General features: G+C 39.5%; 1 protein-coding gene across 2 annotated transcripts in view; it reads right to left on the bottom strand.

Moving 5' to 3' along the window:
- Nucleotides 1–20127, bottom strand: part of trim67 (tripartite motif containing 67) — a 47191-nt gene that overhangs the window by 20450 nt on the left and 6614 nt on the right. For both annotated transcript variants that reach the window (XM_023952765.2, XM_023952766.2), the window contains exons 2-3: nt 2140–2235; nt 319–441 (exon numbers count right to left, since the gene is read on the bottom strand). In XM_023952765.2, coding sequence (XP_023808533.1) covers nt 319–441; nt 2140–2235 — 219 coding nt within the window. The remainder of the gene's footprint in view (nt 1–318; nt 442–2139; nt 2236–20127) is intronic.

The raw sequence follows: 20127 nt of genomic DNA, 5'->3' as shown, positions 1-20127 counted from the left end.
TGGAAAAGAAGTTGGGCTACCAATAAATGCTTCACATAGGCTACTAAATTACTAAATGAAACCATCATTGTAGAAATTATGCTAAAATAGGTCAAGCAGAACTAAACTTAACTTTGACATAAATTATAAGCTTTTTCTAGATGGTAATATGGTGTTTAATAAAAACAAACACTTTGCATTTTCTCTTTTTTTGCATTTTAGTCAACATTACAAATATAACAAAGATGACCTTGTTAGATTGTGTTAGATGTGTTAGATTAGATGGTGAAGCGTAATTCAGTTTCTAAAACTCCGTGGACAAACATCTCACAATCGTACCTTCAGTTTGTACTCCTTCTCCTTTGTGACTTTGGTGAGGAGTTTAGCCTTCTGTCTGGTCAGCGCCTCAATCAGAGAATCGCACTGTGCCACAAAGCAAGCTTCAAACTCCACTCCATTCTCCTACGAAGAAAAACAACACCGTTGATGTGAATATCAACATGACACTAAAAATGTTTTTGTTTCAGCATATCCCATCATGAGTCGCCTCAACAAATCAGTTTTCACTGATTCACAGGTGGTTTAGCAGAGATTGTTACACCACATGCCCTTCCTGACACAACCCTGTATTTTATCTGGGCTGGGGACCGGCACAGGAAGAAATGGGCCCCCTTGTGGCTACATAGGTGAGCAGTGGCGTGGAGGGTCTTGCCCAAGGACTCACACTGGATAGTTCTCACCCTGGGAATCAGACCCTTATTTCCTGCGTGCCAGTGCCGCACTTAACCAACTGTGACGTCTAGAGTTGTTTTTGTTGGTGTGTCACAATCTAAAAAAAGCAGCATGTTAACTTTAACACAAGAATGTTACTTTATTTAAGTTTTTTTTTAAAGAAGTTCCATGCTTACTTTAGGATTACAGTCCTTTTTTTTATATTTACAAATATTTTAACAGAGCTAACAAGCTAAATTTACCATTAGCAAACTTACTTTATTGGGATATTTCAAAGTAGTAGACCAACCTATATCATGCTATTCTGAAGCCTTTCAGAGTAAATCTACGTTTATGATAATATATTACCTTTGCCACACCGCTCTGTGGAGAAAACATGTGTGTTAGCCTGGGGGCGGAGCTGGCAGTGCAGACTCTTCCTGGAAGGGGCTGTTCTCACGTATCTACGTCACAATGTGAGGACCCGAACGTTTTAATGGGTTGGGAGGGGCTGCTGCTCAGAGAGCAGGTTTTTAGAGGAAGACTCAGAAATGTGTGAATGGATTAAAATTCTGCTTTAGAGTTGTTTTTTGTAAGGAATCAACATTATAATACACTTAAAAGATCACAATGTTGATTTTTCATGGCCCCATAACTTTGCCACTAATTTTGCAATACTTGCTAAATATGGCATTTCAATACTTCTGGGTGCTAACGTTGCATCAACATGTGCCATCAACCCCCAACATTTAAAAATAATTGGCACACAATATTTTCAATAAGAAAGAGATACTTTTTATAATAAAAAAAAGTATTATTTTCTTGCTAACTTTGGTTCTATGCAACTTAATTTAATTGGTGAAAATTCTGAAGCTGTTAAACTTTATTCACGTGCTAGTTTGTTTATCACTGAGTGTGTTTGCGAGTGTTTGTGTGTAATAAATTTATTTAGTTTTGACCACATCATTATACCATTTAGATCACAAAAGATCTAATTTCTTTATTCACAGACAGCATTCAGGTTTATTTTGGATTGTTTTTGTGGCAATAAAGTAGAATTTTTAGGCAGACTGCACAGAGGACCAAGTGTTAGATTGAGAGGTTTGTAGTCTTTCCTCGTCCCCTCAGGGAAACTGCAAATCTTTCCCCGACTCTGCTCTCATTTTTTTCTCTTTATCCATCAATCTCCCCAGCTGTCAGACAGAGTAAGGCTCCATTTTTGTTAAAGAGCCTTTATCCCTCAACAGTCTGCACGTGCTGCTGAAAAATAAATCAATCTTCCAAACAGACTTTAATCTGTACTTCAGCAAAGACTACAGGGAAAAAATACACACAAGGGCATCAGAATGTGGAGTTTTTGTTGACTTATCCTCCTGATCCCAAGTGTAAAGGCCAGTTTTGCTTTGTTTGATATATATATAAATATAACATGGTGAGTAGACTTCATACCTGTATCTGCTGAAGCATGTTCTTGAGCTGAACCAGGAACTCCTTGGCATCTTTAGCTTTGTCTGAGACCCCATTCAGAGCCTGGGAAAGCTGGCACTGCAACACCCAAAGAGAAGCAGGCTATAAATATAAATTCAATTGAAATGTATTATTTAGATTCTGTTTAACAAGAAGACCTGCAAGAGATCAGTCACCACAACATGATCTTTCAGAGTTACAGTGCTTACTTAGTTTAGTTCTAAAGCTCTCGAACTGAGAAAGAAGAAGATTAAAACTAATGCATCCAGCACATCCATTGAGGCACGGAAGCTTTCCTAAAGAGGATGCTTATGTAATCTGACCGTTCTCCATGCTCCGATTGCTTCTCATCCTGCCTGAAGCAACCTAGATGGGAACCAGCTCTAAAAGCCAAAATTCTGGATAGCTTTTTTTATTTTTTTTTATTTTAAAAAGGATCAGTTTTGCCATCTCTATCACAGTGTTTTTTAACCTTTTTTGAGCCACGGCACACTTTAACCTTGATAAAAATCCTGCGGCACACCAGCACAGAAACATAAAATAAAAAAATAATAAACAGAAATTCATAGTCTGTATTGATCTACAGTCCCTCCACAATCTCACATGCATTTGATAATTGTGGCAGAAAAAGCTGGAAACTGCAGCTGTTTTTTCTAAAAGATGTAATAAAAGTTCAGTTAGAAGATTTAAAAACTGCTTGATGTGTGTTCGTTGTGGTTTCAAGATTTCAAAGGAAGAGTCATTGTGTGCTGAGATGCTGTCACTTTAACCCAATGCATCATGCAAACCGCCGCCGAACGCCAGGCAGACTCGGGTCTCTGAGCTTCATTGTTTTGTTCACTTGTTCCACGGTCTGACACCTGATCCCACGCAAAGCTTCACTGCTAAAGACGAGCTTTAGCTGGTCTTTATGTTGGAACTAAGCAACTTTAGGAGCAGAATCGAAACAAGGAAGTGAAGACTTTGACCACTTCTGATTGGTCAGACTGATGATATGTGATTAAGCATCCAAGAATGATTGGTGGAGACAGTTAAAGGGGCGGGACCTTTACAAAAACAGCTGACGCTACGGCTAAATCACGGTACCGTCTTTCTTATCAAAATTTAATCAAATAAACACAAAGAAAAAAATATTTTTTGATCTTTCATATTTCTAACTACCCAGTGTTTTATCAGGGCCTGTTTGGATGAACAAAGAGCTGGTATCCTGGAGATGGGAAATGTTTTTAGATCAGTTAATGAGGGCAATTTCCCACGGCACGCTTGGCCATCTCCCACGGCACACTAGTGTTCCACGGCACACTGCTCTATCAGATATCAAATGAGATTATAAAAGAGAAAATTAATAAAACGGCATTTGCCATTTTATTTTGAAAATCACCAATGCATTGATACAAATGTAGGTAAATACAACTACAACAGAACAGATCTGGTTACAACAGCTTCCATAACTGCAGTCTTAGATCAAATTAGCTTTAGGTGTTTAACCATCATAATAGGTAAACATTTATGAACAATTTGTACTTTTTTCTAAAATATTAAATTTGCGTTTCAACGGATGACTTTACACAAGGCCAAATATTAATCCTTGTGCAAACATCCAAAGAATAAAAAGCTGTAAAGTCAATTTGTATTTTAAAATTTAAGATATATTTATATATTAAATATTACTTTATCTTTTGCTGAAAAATGGTAAAAGCAGTAATTGGACTTCATGATATCTAGATCTTGCAGCTACTATCCCAGATAAAATATTCATGGCACCACTTACAGCATCTGAGCTGCATAGCTCATAAATATGCCTCAGCTTTATGCATTTCTCCCCTGCTGTTGCTACGTTTTTGCTTTATTTAGGACCTAAAGGTCCTATAAACGGCTCATAAATAAATGATAAATGATAAAAAGATTGTCCTTCCTTAAATTTATAGCTCATAAAGTACTTGAAAGATTACTCTCCTTTAATTTAGCAATAACTTTTGATATTATTTTTTTAAAGGCACCGTTTTTGTTTGAATTTTTATTTTTGAAGACCTACTCTGATGAAAATGGTATTTTTGGTGTTTTTAACATGTTCTTGTGGCATTTTTCACAAAATGGAGGACATATATTAAGAAAATTAAGCTCAAAGTTGACAGGAATGCTCTTTGAATATTTATCAATCCAGTGATTAAATGTGTAAATTATTTGGAATTTAATGAAATGAACATGCCAATAAAAAATTATGTTTTCCTCAAATTTAAAGAAATATTAGAAAATCTTGTTTAAATATTCAAAATGTATGCCCAACATTTTTTTAATTAATCTTTTCTTTCCATTCTGTGTACTTCTAAGAAATTGGACATTTTAAAAACATGAAAAGTCAATGAGATCTGCCGTCAGATTAATTTCTAAGCCAGATTTTAATAATTTCCCTAACCTAAAAGCAACATTTTAACACAAAAGTCTTCAGATGTTAAACAAATTTTGAAATATAAATACAAACAAAAGGAACTGAGTGTAAGAAGGAGGTACTGTTTACATATGCAGGCTCATCCATCACGGTTAAATTAGGAAAGACAGGACAAAGAAGGCACGCTGAAACACAAGCTGTGATGAGTCGGCTCCTTTGGCGCCACACCCACCTGCCTTTTCTTTACTGGAGAGACATGTCATGAACATCCTAGAGTAAAAAAGAATGTGATACAAAGGGAGTAACCTCCGAATCTACGAACTTTAAGTAACTTAAGAAAGGAGGTTACTTAAAACCACAGTTCTGCTTTTTCTCCAACCGGAGAAGTCAAACATTTGTCTGACATCCGATGTGAAATCTGCCCCTGCACCCACAGTCACACCACCCCCACACCACACATGGTGATCTCATCCCCGTCCAGCCCCTCTGTGATCCATGTGCTGCATCAGGTCAAAAGGGACGGACATCGTAATTCACAAACCAAGCCGGCCCCACTTCGCTCTGCTCCTGCAAGAGGCCATCTGGCCCAGCAAGCTGTCCGGCTTGTGTTTGGATGTGTGCGTGTGTGTGTGGTGGTGGTGTGGTGGTGTGGTGGTGTGCGAAGATGCTAACGAGGGGGATGACGGATGTCCCGAGTGAGGGCCCGTCTGCTTCACCCCTTCCTCTTTTTTACATCCATCCTGATTCTTGGTTTGTTTCGCTGCAGATGTAGGTCAAAGTTCTGATTTACTTCCATCAACCAGCCTGTCGACTCCCTGCATCCAATTCCGAGTGGATGTTTTATTCATTCATTGATTTTCCTTGCTCGTTACAAAAATGCAGATTGAATCGTAGCTTTCACTGTGAGGGTCCAGGAGGACACAAAGAACACGAGGCTGAGAGGGGACTGGTTTTGGGTGAGGGTTCTGTTTCAAGACATGGCGTGCTCACAAGACGCCATTCATTTTGTGTCTTATACTGTAAACCCTTTTTTTTTAATACACAGAATCAGTTAAACACACCTGCTTTCCTTTTTGGGAACAGAAAAATACAGTACAGACCAAGGTTTGGACACACCTTCTCATTCAAAGGGGTTTTCTTTCTTTTCATGACCATGAAAATTGTAGATTCACACTGAAGGCATGAAAACTGTTAAAATAACACATGTGGAATTATATACATAACAAAAAAGTGTGAAACAACTGAAAATATGTCATATTGTTCTTCATAGTAGCCACCTTTTGCTTTGATTACTGCTTTGCACACTCTTGGCATTGACTTGATGAGCTTCCAGAGGTAGTCACCTGAAATGGTCTTCCAACAGTCTTGAAGGATTTCCCAGAATGCTTAGCACTTGTTGGCCCTTTTGCCTTCACTCTGCGGTCCAGCTCACCCCAAACCATCTCCATTGGGTTCAGGTCAGGTGACTGTGGAGGCCAGGTCCTCTGGCGCAGCCCCCCATCACTCTACTTCTTGGTCAAATAGCCCTTATACAGCCTGGAGGTGTGTTTGGGGTCATTGTCCTACGGTGGCCCAGAAGGGTCACAACACAACACATTAACTTTATACACAACACACTAACTTTACACACAACACATTAACTATATACACAACACACTAACTTTACACACAACACACTAACTTTACACACAACACATTAACTTTACACACAACACATTAACTTTACACACAACACATTAACTTAACACACAACACATTAACTCACAACACAACACAATAGCTCACAACACAACACATTAACTCACAACACAACACATTAACTCACAACACAACACAATAACTCACAACACAACACATTAACTCACAACACAACACAATAACTCACAACACAACACATTAACTCACAACACAACACATTAACTCATGGCCCAGAAGGGTCACAACACAACACATTAACTTACCTCACAACACATTAACTCACAACGGAAGTAAAGCAGCAATTGAAGTGCTTTTATTCTGAAATTTCTACTGGGCTGAGCAGCTAACTACCTAACAGAAAGTAATGTCACAGTGAGCTGTGGAGGGAGCATGTTATTGCTACAAGAGAAGCTAGCAGCAGTGTTGCCAGAAACTTTGTCTTTACTACGGTTCTCCTTCCTCTAAACACACACAATATGAACACACACTCCTCCCTCCGCTCTGACACCCCCCTCTGTCGCTGCACGCGCGCTCCTCTCCTCTCCTTTTTTCCGCTCCGTCCTGTGTGTCCGTGTGTGTTGGGGACTGCACGTGCCTGTGTGAGAGGACGGAGCGGAAAAAAGGAGAGGAGAGGAGCGCACGTCCAGCTCCCTCCACAGCTCACTGTGACATTACTTTCTGTTAGGTAGTTAGCTGCTCAGCCCAGTAGAAATTTCAGAATAAAAGCACTTCAATTGCTGCTTTACTTCCGTTGTGAGTTAATGTGTTGTGTTGTGAGTTAATGTGTTGTGTTGTGACCCTTCTGGGCCATGAGTTAATGTGTTGTGTTGTGAGTTATTGTGTTGTGTTGTGAGTTATTGTGTTGTGTTGTGAGTTAATGTGTTGTGTTGTGAGTTATTGTGTTGTGTTGTGAGTTATTGTGTTGTTTTGTGAGTTAATGTGTTGTGTGTTAAGTTAATGTGTTGTGTGTAAAGTTAATGTGTTGTGTGTAAAGTTAATCTGTTGTGTGTAAAGTTAGTGTGTTGTGTGTAAAGTTAGTGTGTTGTGTGTAAAGTTAGTGTGTTGTGTGTAAAGTTAATGTGTTGTGTGTAAAGTTAGTGTGTTGTGTATAAAGTTAATGTGTTGTGTTGTGACCCTTCTGGGCCACCGTATTGTCCTGTTGAAAAAGAAATGATGGTCCAACTAAACCGAAACTGGATGGAATAACATGCCACTGCAAGATGCTGTGGTAGCCATGCTGGTTCAGAATGCCTTCAATTTGGAATAAATCCCCAACAGAGTCACCAGCAAAGCACCCCCACACCATCACACCTCCTCCTCCATGCTTCACGGTGGGAACCATGTATCTAGAGTCCATCCGTTCACCTTTTCTGTGTCGCGCAAAGACACAGTGGTTGGAACCAAAAATCTCCAATTTGGACTCATCAGACCAAAGCACAGATTTCCACTGGTCTAATGTCCATTCCTTGTGTGTCTCTTCTGCTTGTTGCCTTTCTTTAGCAGTGGTTTCCTAGCAGATATTCTACCATGAAGGCCTGATTCTCAGTCTCCTTTGAACAGTTGTTGTAGAGATGTGTCTGCTGCTAGAACTCTCTCCTGCTCTCTAATCTGAGCTGCTGTTAACCTGCCATTTCTGAGGCTGCTGACTCTGATGAACTTATCCTCCACAGCAGAGGTGACTTTTGGTCTTCCTTTCCTGGGGCGGTCCACATGTGAGCCAGTTTCTTTGCAGTGCTTGATGGTTTTTGTGACACTTGGGGACACTTTCAAAGTTTTCCCAATTTTTCAGACTGACTGACCTTCATTTCTTAAAGTAATGATGGCCACTCGTTTTTCTGTACTTAGCTGTTTTTTTCTTGCCACAATACAAATTCCAACAGTCTATTCAGTAGGACTATCAGCTGTGTATCCACCTGACTTCTCCACAACACAACTGATGGTCCCAACCACATTTATAAGGCAAGAAATCATACTTATTAAACCTGACAGGGCACACCTGTGAAGTGACAAACATTTCAGGGTCTCTGGAAGCTCATCAAGAGAATGCCAAGAGTGTGCAAAGTAGTAATCTTATCAAAAGGTGGCTACTATGAAAAATCTACAATATGACATATTTTCAGTTGTTTCACACTTTTATGTTATGTATATAATTCCACATGTGTTATTTTAACAGTTTTCATGCCTTCAGTATGACTCTACAATTTTCATAGTCATGAAAATAAAGAAAACCCATTTGAATGAGAAGGTGTGTCCAAACCTTTGGTCTGTACTGTATGTTCTGGTCCCAAAAAAGGAAAGCAGGTGTGTTTAACTGATTCTGTCTGGTAAAAAAAAGGGTTTACAGTATAAGACACAAACTGAATGGCGTTTTGAAAACCTTTTGAATGAGAAGGTGTGTCCAAACTTTGGTCTGTACTGTAAGTCAGAACCAAACAGGGAAGCATTTGTGTCTTTACTAAACCACAGTCCGCTCTCACACTGGTCTGTTGGTCCACTTGTGTTTTGTTTTTCCCAGAAGCTTTGCTTTAGCAAGGAGTCACCACAACCGGAGAAACAAATGAGCTTTGGCCCAGCAGCAGCTGAGGGCTTGGTTCTGGCGCACAAACTTGGCACTAGGTTTTTTTTTTTTTTAACTGACAGCAGGGAAAACATGAAAAGGGGAAATGATTGTAAAATGTCACATAGGTGACTTCCACAAGGATGTGAAAGTTGTTTGTTCCTTTCTAGTTAGCTCTTGTTTGAGGGACAATAGTGGTCCCTCGTTTATCGTGGGAGTTGTAAAAATAACTCTCAAAAGGCAGTGAAGTAGTCAACTTTAATTTTTACAATAACTAGAGATGTCAATGCAGGGTTTTTCAAATTCATAGAGTTCTTAAATCATTAATTTTAGAAGAAAACATCCAACCACAGCTTTAAAAACACTTTTGAAACCAAACTATATTGGCTATTTCTGTTGTGAGGTTAAGTCATTTATATTGGAGTGAACAGGTTTATGTAAAAAAAAAAAATCCAGATATTTTGTTTTTAATGCACTTTCAAAAGCATCAAAGGTCCCCTTTAGAGAATTGATTTTGGAAACACTCAAATTTGACTTTAAAAACTCCAAAACTGAATTTTCAGAAGTAGATACTAACAATCTTTTCTTGATTATTTTTGACAGATTACACATTTTTAAACATATTTTTAATTTTACTGGTGCAGGAAATCAACTCAATATTTTTATCCTAACCCCAACTCAACATTGTTTTTCATAACTTAACTTAAGCTGGAAATATTTCTTATTAAAATTACTTGTGAGCATGTGGAAAGAACTCACGGTGTGTTTCAAGTTTTCTCACCATGGTCAGCCACAGGCTTGGCTGCTGACTTAAGGGATAAACTTGTGACCAGCAGGTCAGCAGGAGGGGGGAGGAAGGGGGGTTGAAAGAATAAATAGTTGAGCTGGCAGTAGGTAGATAAAATAAGCTCTGGCTCAAGCTCTCTGTTCATTCAGACCACTTCAATATGGTTCAGTGGGTCATAGATGTAATTGGGTTTGTGGTGTCATTGTTCCATTAACAAAAGTCAGTGGCGGCCCTCCCTCATCGCAGGATCCAGGAAGAAACTTGGCTTTGGTCCTAATGTGTCAGTCCACAGCAGACACCAGAGAAAAATGCTGGTGTTGAAATGTGACATTTCCCCTTCAGCAGTAAGGGAGCTGCAGCCCGTTGAGGAGTTTCAGAACAAAAGAGAAACACAGAAATCCTGGAGGCTTGTGTAGGAGACGGAAATAAAAAACACACAAAAAAAGATTGATCTCAAATGCAATGAAGCTCTTGCTGTGCTGTCTTGTTTCCTTTTCCATTGTCCTCATTCTTTTGACCTTTCTTTCATCTTTTATGACTCCTTCAATAAAGAATCTAATTGTTCTTTCTCTGCTGTCAGCACCTCTGAACTTCGCTCTGAATAGCAAGTGCCATTATCTTATTACGCCATAATGCATCCAACACAGGACTATTCATTTACTCTGTGACATTCACAGAAAGCAGTGACATTCATGGAAGCACCAAGCTGATTTCCTCCTGCTCAGTAAACAGCAGCAACTAAGCCCTGGTGCAAACATGGCTGCTAACAGAAATGCTTTTGGGGAGCAAAGTCTGAATAACATATTTACCGGTACTCCAGAAATATAATTTTAGGTACAGTTAAAGCTCTGAAATCCTGTTCTTGACATACTGTAAGGAGGAAACAGAAAATAACAACTAGCTGAGCCTCTACCATTATGTCAAGGCTTTTCTGTTCATCTTTTAAGAGTTAAAATAGAAAATTTCATACTTATGTTAACAAAATTATCAAAAATGTAACCACTGTTCTTTTGCAGCTGCAGGAAATACACCATTAAAGCCATTGATGGATATTATTTAATAAAGAGTTGAATAAGCACTCAACGTAATCAAATGTTATGTCACAACTTCAATCAAAATGGCAGCCTTCACAAAGTTGATAGGCCATGGCAACCATTAGATCTTTTTGCATGACTGATTCAAAAATATGTTTGCCAATTTTTGTGTCTCCCACTTAACATTTTACCGTCCATTTTCTTTACAACCATAGACTCCAACTGCAAAGCCAAAATCCTAAATGCTAAATAACAAAAAGATAACAATAGATCTGGATGTGATAAAGAATTTTGATCAAACAAATATAAAATGTTCCAAGCTTCGTGTTTATGTAATTTAATGACACAATTTTAGATTCGATTGTTGCAACGTCCAAAAAAATCCAATAAAGCAGAAGCTTTTGATGGTTTGTGCGACCGCTGGGAGAACAACACACAGCAGAACAATGGGCAGCTCGTGTGTGTTCAGCCTGTCAGCTGTTTGATTCCAGTGTTGACCTTGTCAAAAATAGCACCCCAGGGACATGCAGAGGGGGAGGGGCCAAACACCTTCAGTTACCTTCCATTATCTCTTTCATTTCCTCTCAAATTCAGATTTAAACCTGCACAGCTTTTTCAGTTTGCCAATCCATTCATGAGGACGGTGACCTATTTTCCAACAAGTATGTTTTAAATGTTGGACATCAATTTTAAACAATATCAGATGACAGATGGGTCACAGGTGGACCATGTAAATGACGGCTATTGTTAGAATATAGAAGATAAGCATTTCCAACACTGTGTTGGATTAAAAAAAAGCATGTAAAGCCAAACAGAAAGCCAGGACCCAGCAGGGTGAGTCTGTCTGCAGCCCACATTCAAGCAGGAGGAAGCAGCCGCCTCTACTCTGTGCGTCACGGTTTTCCCACACAGGAACCTATGCAGAATCTCTGTCAATCACACCACATAACAAGCAGACGTCACTATGTGTGATTTTAGATCTACTTCGAACAAATGTGATTTTTTTAAGGAATGAAACCTCTCCCTCTCTGTGGAAGTCAAGAAGAGCCATGTCAGCTAACAAATTTTTCAGCTTCTCAAGACAACAAAATAAAATGATTGCTTGTTATGTCATGATATTAACTTAGAAATTCATTATCACAAGATAATAACAACTGTTTTCTTGAGATACTAAAATAATAAAAGTGTAGTGCCAATTGTCCTGTGTCCGTATCACTTCTTTTTTTAAGACAACAGAATAAAAGTACAGCTCATTTTCTCAAGATTTAACATCTTGTTTTCTCTAGATAACAGAGCAGAGTTATTGCTTGTTCTCCAAGGATTTCCACTGAAGAACTCATCATAACAATTATAACAACATTATAAAAAGATATCAACAACTCTTTTCTCAAGATCAAAGAGTAAAGGTACAGCTCATTTTTGTGAGATGCCAACTTATCAAATCGGTTTTGTAGGAATACAGAAAATCTGGAGATCACTGAATATTGCTAATTTTCTCTCAAATGACTTAATTTGAAAGTTTCTGACTGACAACATTAGCACAACTTGGTCTCCCCCAGAAGACTCTTTATGAAGCCTTAGTCACAAATGCCCTTACGGGTGGATACAGGCTGTTTGCATGTAAAAAATGGGCAAACCTGTACGGCCCATGCAGGTAACCCCCTCAAAATATCAAGGTTGTAGACCACTCAATGAGCCTGTTCATGTACATTTTTTCATGATGTGAGCGACAGATCGTAGCGAACACTCGTACAACACGTTATGGTCATAGCGGAACCGGTCAGGTTGATCTCTCGGACACATCGTGCATTTTGTGGTACAAGCACCAAATTTGGCACGGATGTAGCTTAGGATCCCCTCTTTCAGAAAAGCATATTAGCCATGAAAAAAATCCAAAATGGTGGCAATTTGTAAAGATGGCTGCCGTCTATTAATGCAAAATTTGGTGCTTGTACCACAAAATGCACAATTTTTTGCATTTTGGATCTTTCCTTTTTTATCAATCCGTCTTCTTCCATTCATCCAGGACCGGCTCGGAGGGGCAGCATTCTAAACAAAGATGCACAGACTTCCCTCTCCCCAGCAACTTCCTCCAGCTCCTCTGGGGGGACCCCAGGCTGTTTCCAGGCCAGACGAGAGACATAGTCTCTCCAAGAGACATGGTCCCTCCCCAGGGACGTGTCCCCCAAATTCTGTGCACTGCGAAAGGAGCCCGTTATTGATGTTCAAGTAAAAAGTTCGTTCTCCTTGCGCGCTCCTTTTACGAAGCCTGACTGTATCACTATGGGGCCGCTATGGTGCAGAGGTAGAGCAGTCGATATCTGAATGATCGCAGGTTTGGTTCCTGTTTTGAGCGTCCTTGTGTCGAAGTGTCTTTTAGCAGGAAACTGAGCCCCACATTGCTTTTAGCGGTTATAGGTTAGCTCCACTGTTTGGCAGCGGAGCCACAATCAGTGTGTGAATGAGTGCATGGATGAATGGGACTGTGACTGTAAAGTGCTTTGGGCCTTCTATCTAAGTACGCACCATTTACCATCTATCTGCGCATTCTGTTCATGCGGCATTTGTGCACAGTCAATAAAGAGCCTGTACTTGCATCGCACTAATGACTAGTGTTGGTGTAAGGGCAGCGTATAGCAGCATCAGTAGTCCATCATATTTGCTGTAACTTCCATTATTCTTACGAATACTTCCCAAAACACTTATCACAGGCATGCCATATTCAAGATGTCCCTTAAGGTAGCCTTAAGGGACATCTTAAGGCTACCTCCTTCGAGGTATGAACCTCGAGGGAACTGCAAGACACAAATGTGACTCGCGCAGCAGAGGCCAGTTTTAATATTAAGTCAAGGGTATAGACGCGATCTGAGGTCCTACGGCGTGATTTGAGCAGCTGTCATACAGACAACTCTGGGAGCAGGAGTAAAGCTTCCTGTACCAGGAACATTTCACACTGATCTCATGACCAGACATGGAGAAATGATTACCGATGTTTTTGTAGAACTCTTCATGATAAATAAACCTGATCTTTCAGCATTATCTGTGTCTTTCATGTATTATAAATGGCATAATCACAGACACCCCTGTGATTGTAGCGATCAGGCTAAAAATATTAGCTGGTAGCTCCTCCCACACGTGGTTGGGGCATCAAGCTATGAACAGATTTTTGGACAGGCAGCGTGTAGGGAATTTACTACATGGTGAAAGAGAGGCAGCCGACACGAATTTGACGCTGTGAACGCAGCATTACACCTGTTCTGCAGGCTGCCAATCACCAACCGTATTCAGTACACAATATTACTTTTCACCCACAAGGTCGTTCACAAAGTGACCCCCTTGTACCTCACCAAACTTCTTCCGAATTCTGTACCAGCTTGAATTCCCAGGTCTTTTTATCTGTCTTGTTTCCGTCTCATCTGTTCGACTCACTTCAATTCCCCTTACTTTTGATTTCACTGCCCCCCTTCATTTTGACTCTTTTAAACTAACCATTAAAAACTCAGTTCGGGCTCTTAACTCCTATTGAGACTCATTTTGATTTAACATTTTTTTTATGTGGTTTTGCACTGTGTGCTTTTCCTTTTCTGTACTTTAACCATTTTCATTAATTTCAGTAACTTTTTGGGATTCAAATGTTGCATTGGTTTGTGGGCTTTAAATAGAAAAAGAGAAATATTCTGCCTCAAAGAGCTAAAATAAATGCTGATACTGTTTCAATCACTTTGGTTTTTCTTTTTTTCTTTTTTGTTTATTTTGTGGCTCATAGAGAACCATGTTGATAAATGGTTATATTGCAATGTGAGTCCCCATCCTCACCCCCGTACATCCTTTAGTTTAACCCCAAACAGGAAAACGAAGTCATCCCAATGAAGTTCAGCAATCCTGAAGAAAAAAAACACAGCAAACCTTTCCTTTAAGACAATATTACTTTTTAAATATAATATTAGCCCCAAATTGGTTCTGCCCCAGGTGAAATATGTAGAGCACAATTTCAAATGAACTCCTGCTGCTCTGCAGAAATTATGTCCTAGAAAACAACACAGTTTTGTTTGTTTTTTGGCTAAAAATGGCATAATCATAGTTATAAGACCACTGGGAAAACTTTTACAACAGATCAAAAGATGACTGGAGTGGGATTTTACAGAGCAGCTGCAGCTCTTCGAGCGTGAACTTTTTTCCTAAATGTTACAGTAAGCAGTCTGACTGAGTCAAAAAATGGATACAAACTGACTTGAAAAGGAAAATGCCAGTTCTCCAACAAAACAGACCAAAGAGGAACATTGGGGAGTAAAAAAGGAGGTTGATGGTCGCTTTTAAACACCCCGCCCCTCAAGACAGTTTGCCTATAAAGGAGGAGAGCAGTAATCCATAGCAGAATGAAGACCCTTCTTTTAAACCAATGATAATTTTCAAATGTCAGGTAATGAAGACGTAACCGTCGTTTTTTTACATAAGATAACATTGTTTATGTAAATGTAGTAATGTAGGCTTCTGGGTATTAATAGTCAAAAAAGACTCAACTCTTAATTTGATTGCCCGTTCAGAGGGGGAGCTGATGGTAGTAACCATGGTAACAGTGTTCGATGCAGGATATCCACACGCTCCTCAGAAGTCTGGCATCAGCCCTCGCGCCATTACCCGAAATAGATCGGGGGCGCATGCACACATGTACGCCGGCGTCTCTCCAGAGGACGCTTTAGCAGAAAGGAGTGGAAGCGCAGCAAAGAGTGCATTAACCTACATTCACTGCTGAAGTCCTGCTGCACAAACGCTGCTGTGGTGCGTGGCATGCCCCTGACATCTTGGGAACTTTTATCTGTTAGTCATATTATAAGGACTAAACCTCCATATGGAAATAAAACTTCAGTAACTGGAAGACTGAGTGACAGTTAAGAAAAACTCTGTAAATTAAGCATTAAATCCATTTAAACCTTCTTTTTTTTCCTTTTTTCTTTTAAGAAGTGAAGCAAAATTTCAAGAGCATAGGCATCATTTATTCTTCTGAGTCACTGCCTTCTCCCCAATAAAGATGAACCATCCTGTTTGGTTATTATCATTACTGCCTACACAGATCTGCTGCAGCCCCCTCATGTTTGATATTTCTGCTGTTGCTAATAATAAAGTGATTGTATGCATGCTCTGTGCAGACATCAGCTGATGGATGCAGCATCCAACCTTTAGGAGCTCCATCATTTAATGAACCATCGACAGTGGAAATCCAAATGAACTGCCTTTCACTTTCACATTATAAGAGACGGATAGTGGGAAAAGAAAGAAATATTAGAAAATATTTAAAAATATGTATTTTTACATTTGTTTTGTTTCTCTTTTATCTATTTTTTGCAACTCAACCTCAAAGTTTGATTTGACTTATTTGGTTTACAGCAGTGAGTCTCTATTCTTTTTCTGCTATGGACGAGGATGAAGTTGGCTTCTGATTTTTTTGGGGGGGAGGGTCCAGTTTCCTATATCTCTTAAGGGAAAAATCATCTTCATCCTCTGTAAAATATCTCCAGCTGTTTTAAACTTTCTTTAGTCTCTTCATTTTGTGTAGAACCCATTAACTTTACCCTTAACTGTCAAAATTGAAGCAACAAAGCGGACGTCAACTTCATCCTTGTCTGAAATAAAAACAAAAAATTCAGTGTTCTCTTGTCCATTGCAGGAGTTGCGTTCTAAAAATAACCTGCGATAACCAAAAGCCACAAAGTAGTCATTATTATTTAAAACAGTTATTACAGATGTCTAAGGTTGTTAAATCCACCAGTACACACTTGATACGCTTTTCTCAGACATGAACATTTTCACACTTCTCTCTTGTTTCAACTCTGAAAGTTCAAACCTTTGTAGAAAAATAAGTCTAATAGTATAGAATGAGAACAAATATGTGATTGCGATAAAAGATTAATGTAGATTTATCAACCCACAAAGTCACTTAAATGAATGAAAATTGTGAAAATACAGAAAAGAAAAAGCACACAACACAGAACCACATCAAAACAAGGAGACACGATGCAGATGCTCAGTAAATAAAAATCCCTGACATGTGTGTCTTCTTTTTTTAAAGGTACTCTGGCTCTATTCATTGTTTGAACAGCATCACCCGCTGTGATGTCATCACTTTGTGTGTGTGTGTGGTGGTGGGGGGGGGGTCAATATGCCCAAAATTGTGACGAGGGCTAATTTTTCACTCACAGTCGCAGTAAGAAGGAAGAATTGAGAAAGCAACATAGTCCTTGCGGGACAGACTTAGGTTGATATAATAATTAGAATTACAATAACTTTAAAAACAGCATGATAGCTCTTTTAAATCTCAGGGTTTGCTCAGATTGGACACATTTTTTCCGCTTAAAGTGAACCAAAGTTTCCCTTGATAATCCAGAACACATTTCAGTCAGAATACACCCAAGCGGACCCTGTTCCGTGACCAGGAACCACTCTGACCCATCTTCTGAGGTGGTCTCGGTTCATTCACTCAGCTTTGGTTCACTTCGTTCTCAAAGCGGGACAACTGGATCAGACGACTATAGCTGGCCATTACGGGACGTACGTAAACAGAGTAGGAAACATAAGCCGCGGGCGGACAAAGCAACGAGGAAACACAGCAACTCATTATCCGCATATCTTCATAGCTGCTGCCTCCTCAGTAACCACCATTCAGCATGCCTCCACCGTACCAAAATAGAAAATAAAGTGTTGAACCTGACGCTGATACAGAATTGGTTGGTGAAATATAAAGTTTGAATAAGTGACCTATGTCAACAAGGACTGCAAAGTGTAGGACTTCCATTATTCTTTCTCTCGTTGCTATGCCCTGTACTGGTAATTCCTGTCCAATGACCAAAGAGATTTTTACTCACATTGTTTTGTTTACAAGCTTTGGTTCAAAACAGAAATGTCTTGTTGAAAGGCAGTCTGAGGACAGACCAAATGTAAAGTTCAGGACTGGATCCAGACCAGGTTAAGTGGACTCGATCAGGACCAACAAACTTTTCCAGTCTGAAAACACCCTCATACTGTATAGTATGGAGACCACAATATCAGGGTTTTTGCAATAATTTAAGGAGCTTTCACACAGTACTGCATGCTCACTACCACAGTTCCCACTGTGTTCTTGTCGCCTGAGGTGAGAGATGACTGAGGCCGAACTAATAAGCATCTACAGTCTGGAATGAGGTTCGTCAGGCACAGGCGCTCGGCACAGATCTGTTCTCAACTCAACTGCCCTTCCTGCTGTCTGCAATGTGCCACCACAGTGACTTTTCCTGAGACAAGTGAAGAGATTTCTTCATGTTTTCATCTAAAAGCAAACGTCCGCAGACGTTTGTCAAAGAAGTGGGGACGCATCTGTTAGAGATGCTACAGAATTCTGTTCTCTGATGCATGAAATGGCACATATTTCACAGGGCTGCTGTGGCTGCAGGTTGTGGCAGCCTCACAAAATGCATCATATATTAAGCAAACAGGCAGCACGAAGCTCAGATGTCAAAATGTTTTGTCAGGATGTTAGCGAAATAAAACTAGGTGACAAAAATGCTAACTGAGAGCTCTAAATGACGCTTTTCTGCGTTGGAATATGATCCACACAGATGGCATACCGTCTGCATTAGCCTTCGTCTTCCATTTCCTCTCCCACATGTGACAGATTTGTGTCACACGTCCACGCTGAATGAGCTGACTGTAAAACACTTGTTCAACACGAGTCGCCAAAATGTTGATTTATGAACAAACAGCATCTCATTTGTGTTTGACCTGACAAACATTTACTCAAAATGCCAGCTGTGTCGATGTCAGTCAGGACTGGTGGTGCAGCGACAAAATAAACTGTTCCACTCAGGCGCACACTCGCGGGGGAAAACCAAAATGATATGGACATGAGGGGTGTTCTGCATAAGGGCTACCATGGTTTAGTGAGCTGAACTTTTGCTCAAAGTCTTGATTTTCTGTCCAATTCTTGTTTATCTTATGTAATTTTGATGCTACATGTAACATAAATTGATCTACCTGTAGTTTATGGTCCTGATTCAGCAAATCCACAGAAAATCAAACTGGTTTGATTTTTATTAAGATGTCTTAAGGTTGTAAAGTTTTTTTCTACATCCATATGTGGTGTCTGCAGGTATTAAAGGTAAGTAAGCTTATCCTCCTTAAGCTTTAAAAAGGATTTCTTTCAAACTTTTAAACCAAAGTCATTTCTTATCAGTTTTTTTGTTTTTGCCTTTTTTCTCGATGATTTAGCACATCAAAAACCAGTTTGAAGGGTCCCATTTAAGACTTAAGATGACAACCTGGACAGTGGAACACTCAGCAGGAAAAGCTGAAACTCTGCATTTCTGTTTTTTTTATTTAACTCTGCCTCTGGAAATGCTCTGCACTGATAGCTCATGCATATCTGCAGTGTGTGCTTCATGTTTTCTGCTTGACTGATGCAGGAAAGTGGATCAGTGTGTCTCTCCTTAGCACTCCTTACGCCTCACTTTTGCATTTTCATGCCCTCTGAGGGAGTCCGTGGAGAGTAGTGCCAGAAAACTCTTACATAAGCAATTTGGTCTGGTTTTTTTATTTGAGATTTTCAAACAAACTCATTTAGATCAACATCAGATTAGCAGGAATGCAAGAAGCACATTTAGTTTTTGTGCATTTGCAAAAAGCATTGTATGAAAACAGTGGATAAGACTAAGAGTTGCAATCGAGATGGAGCACTGGATGCTTCTGCACTAAAAATAATTATGCAGACATTCCATCAGACAAGCTAAATCTTGATATTGGTGGCGTGAAACAACAACATAATTCATTGACTGCATAAAAAGCATTGAAAAAAACAAACACAGACAGTCTTGCATTCTTGATAACAGCATACAATTGACAGTATTTACAAAGTATGTATGGATTTTCTATTTTGTTAAACAAAAGTTTGACTGGCTACTACCAAACAGAGCATAATAAATGCAATTAATCAGCCCACCATTTTGCTGACGGCAAACACACTTGACAACATTCACTGTGATCCACCGCCATTAAAGCGTTATGTTTGTCAAAAAAGGAGAGGAAATGAAGACAATGGAGAAGAGGGAACAAGACAAAGTTGTACACGCTGTAATGCAGCATATAGGAAGGAGGAATTTGGAAAAGTGTTCAAATATGCAAGACTGCTTTTCAGAGCTGTTCAAAGATGTGTGCAAAACATAATACCAGCAGGACCACAAGGGACTCTGGGAGAAATACTGCCGTGCCTTGTCTATAGAATGATTTTGACCAACTATTGAACCAGAAAGAAGCTAACACTGAAATTAAGCCCTCAACAGACTATAAAGGCTTCTCTGTATAGACAAAAAAGTGAGTCAAAAAGTTTAAATCTGTCATATTTAAACTAAAACAACAGAGGAGAACTAATGAAGTTTATCAAAAGATAAATAATACGCTGATGACACTGTGCTTTACAGGATATTCTGTACACAGATAAATCTTCATAGAAAGCTTTATCTGGGGGGTCGGCACGTTTCGG

The sequence above is a fragment of the Oryzias latipes genome, chromosome 24, assembly GCF_053564925.1.
Source record: "Oryzias latipes strain Hd-rR chromosome 24, Olatipes_Hd-rR_3.1".
In the NCBI taxonomy this organism is placed as follows: Eukaryota; Metazoa; Chordata; class Actinopteri; order Beloniformes; family Adrianichthyidae; genus Oryzias; species Oryzias latipes.
This window is presented reverse-complemented; position numbering and strand designations above follow the sequence as displayed.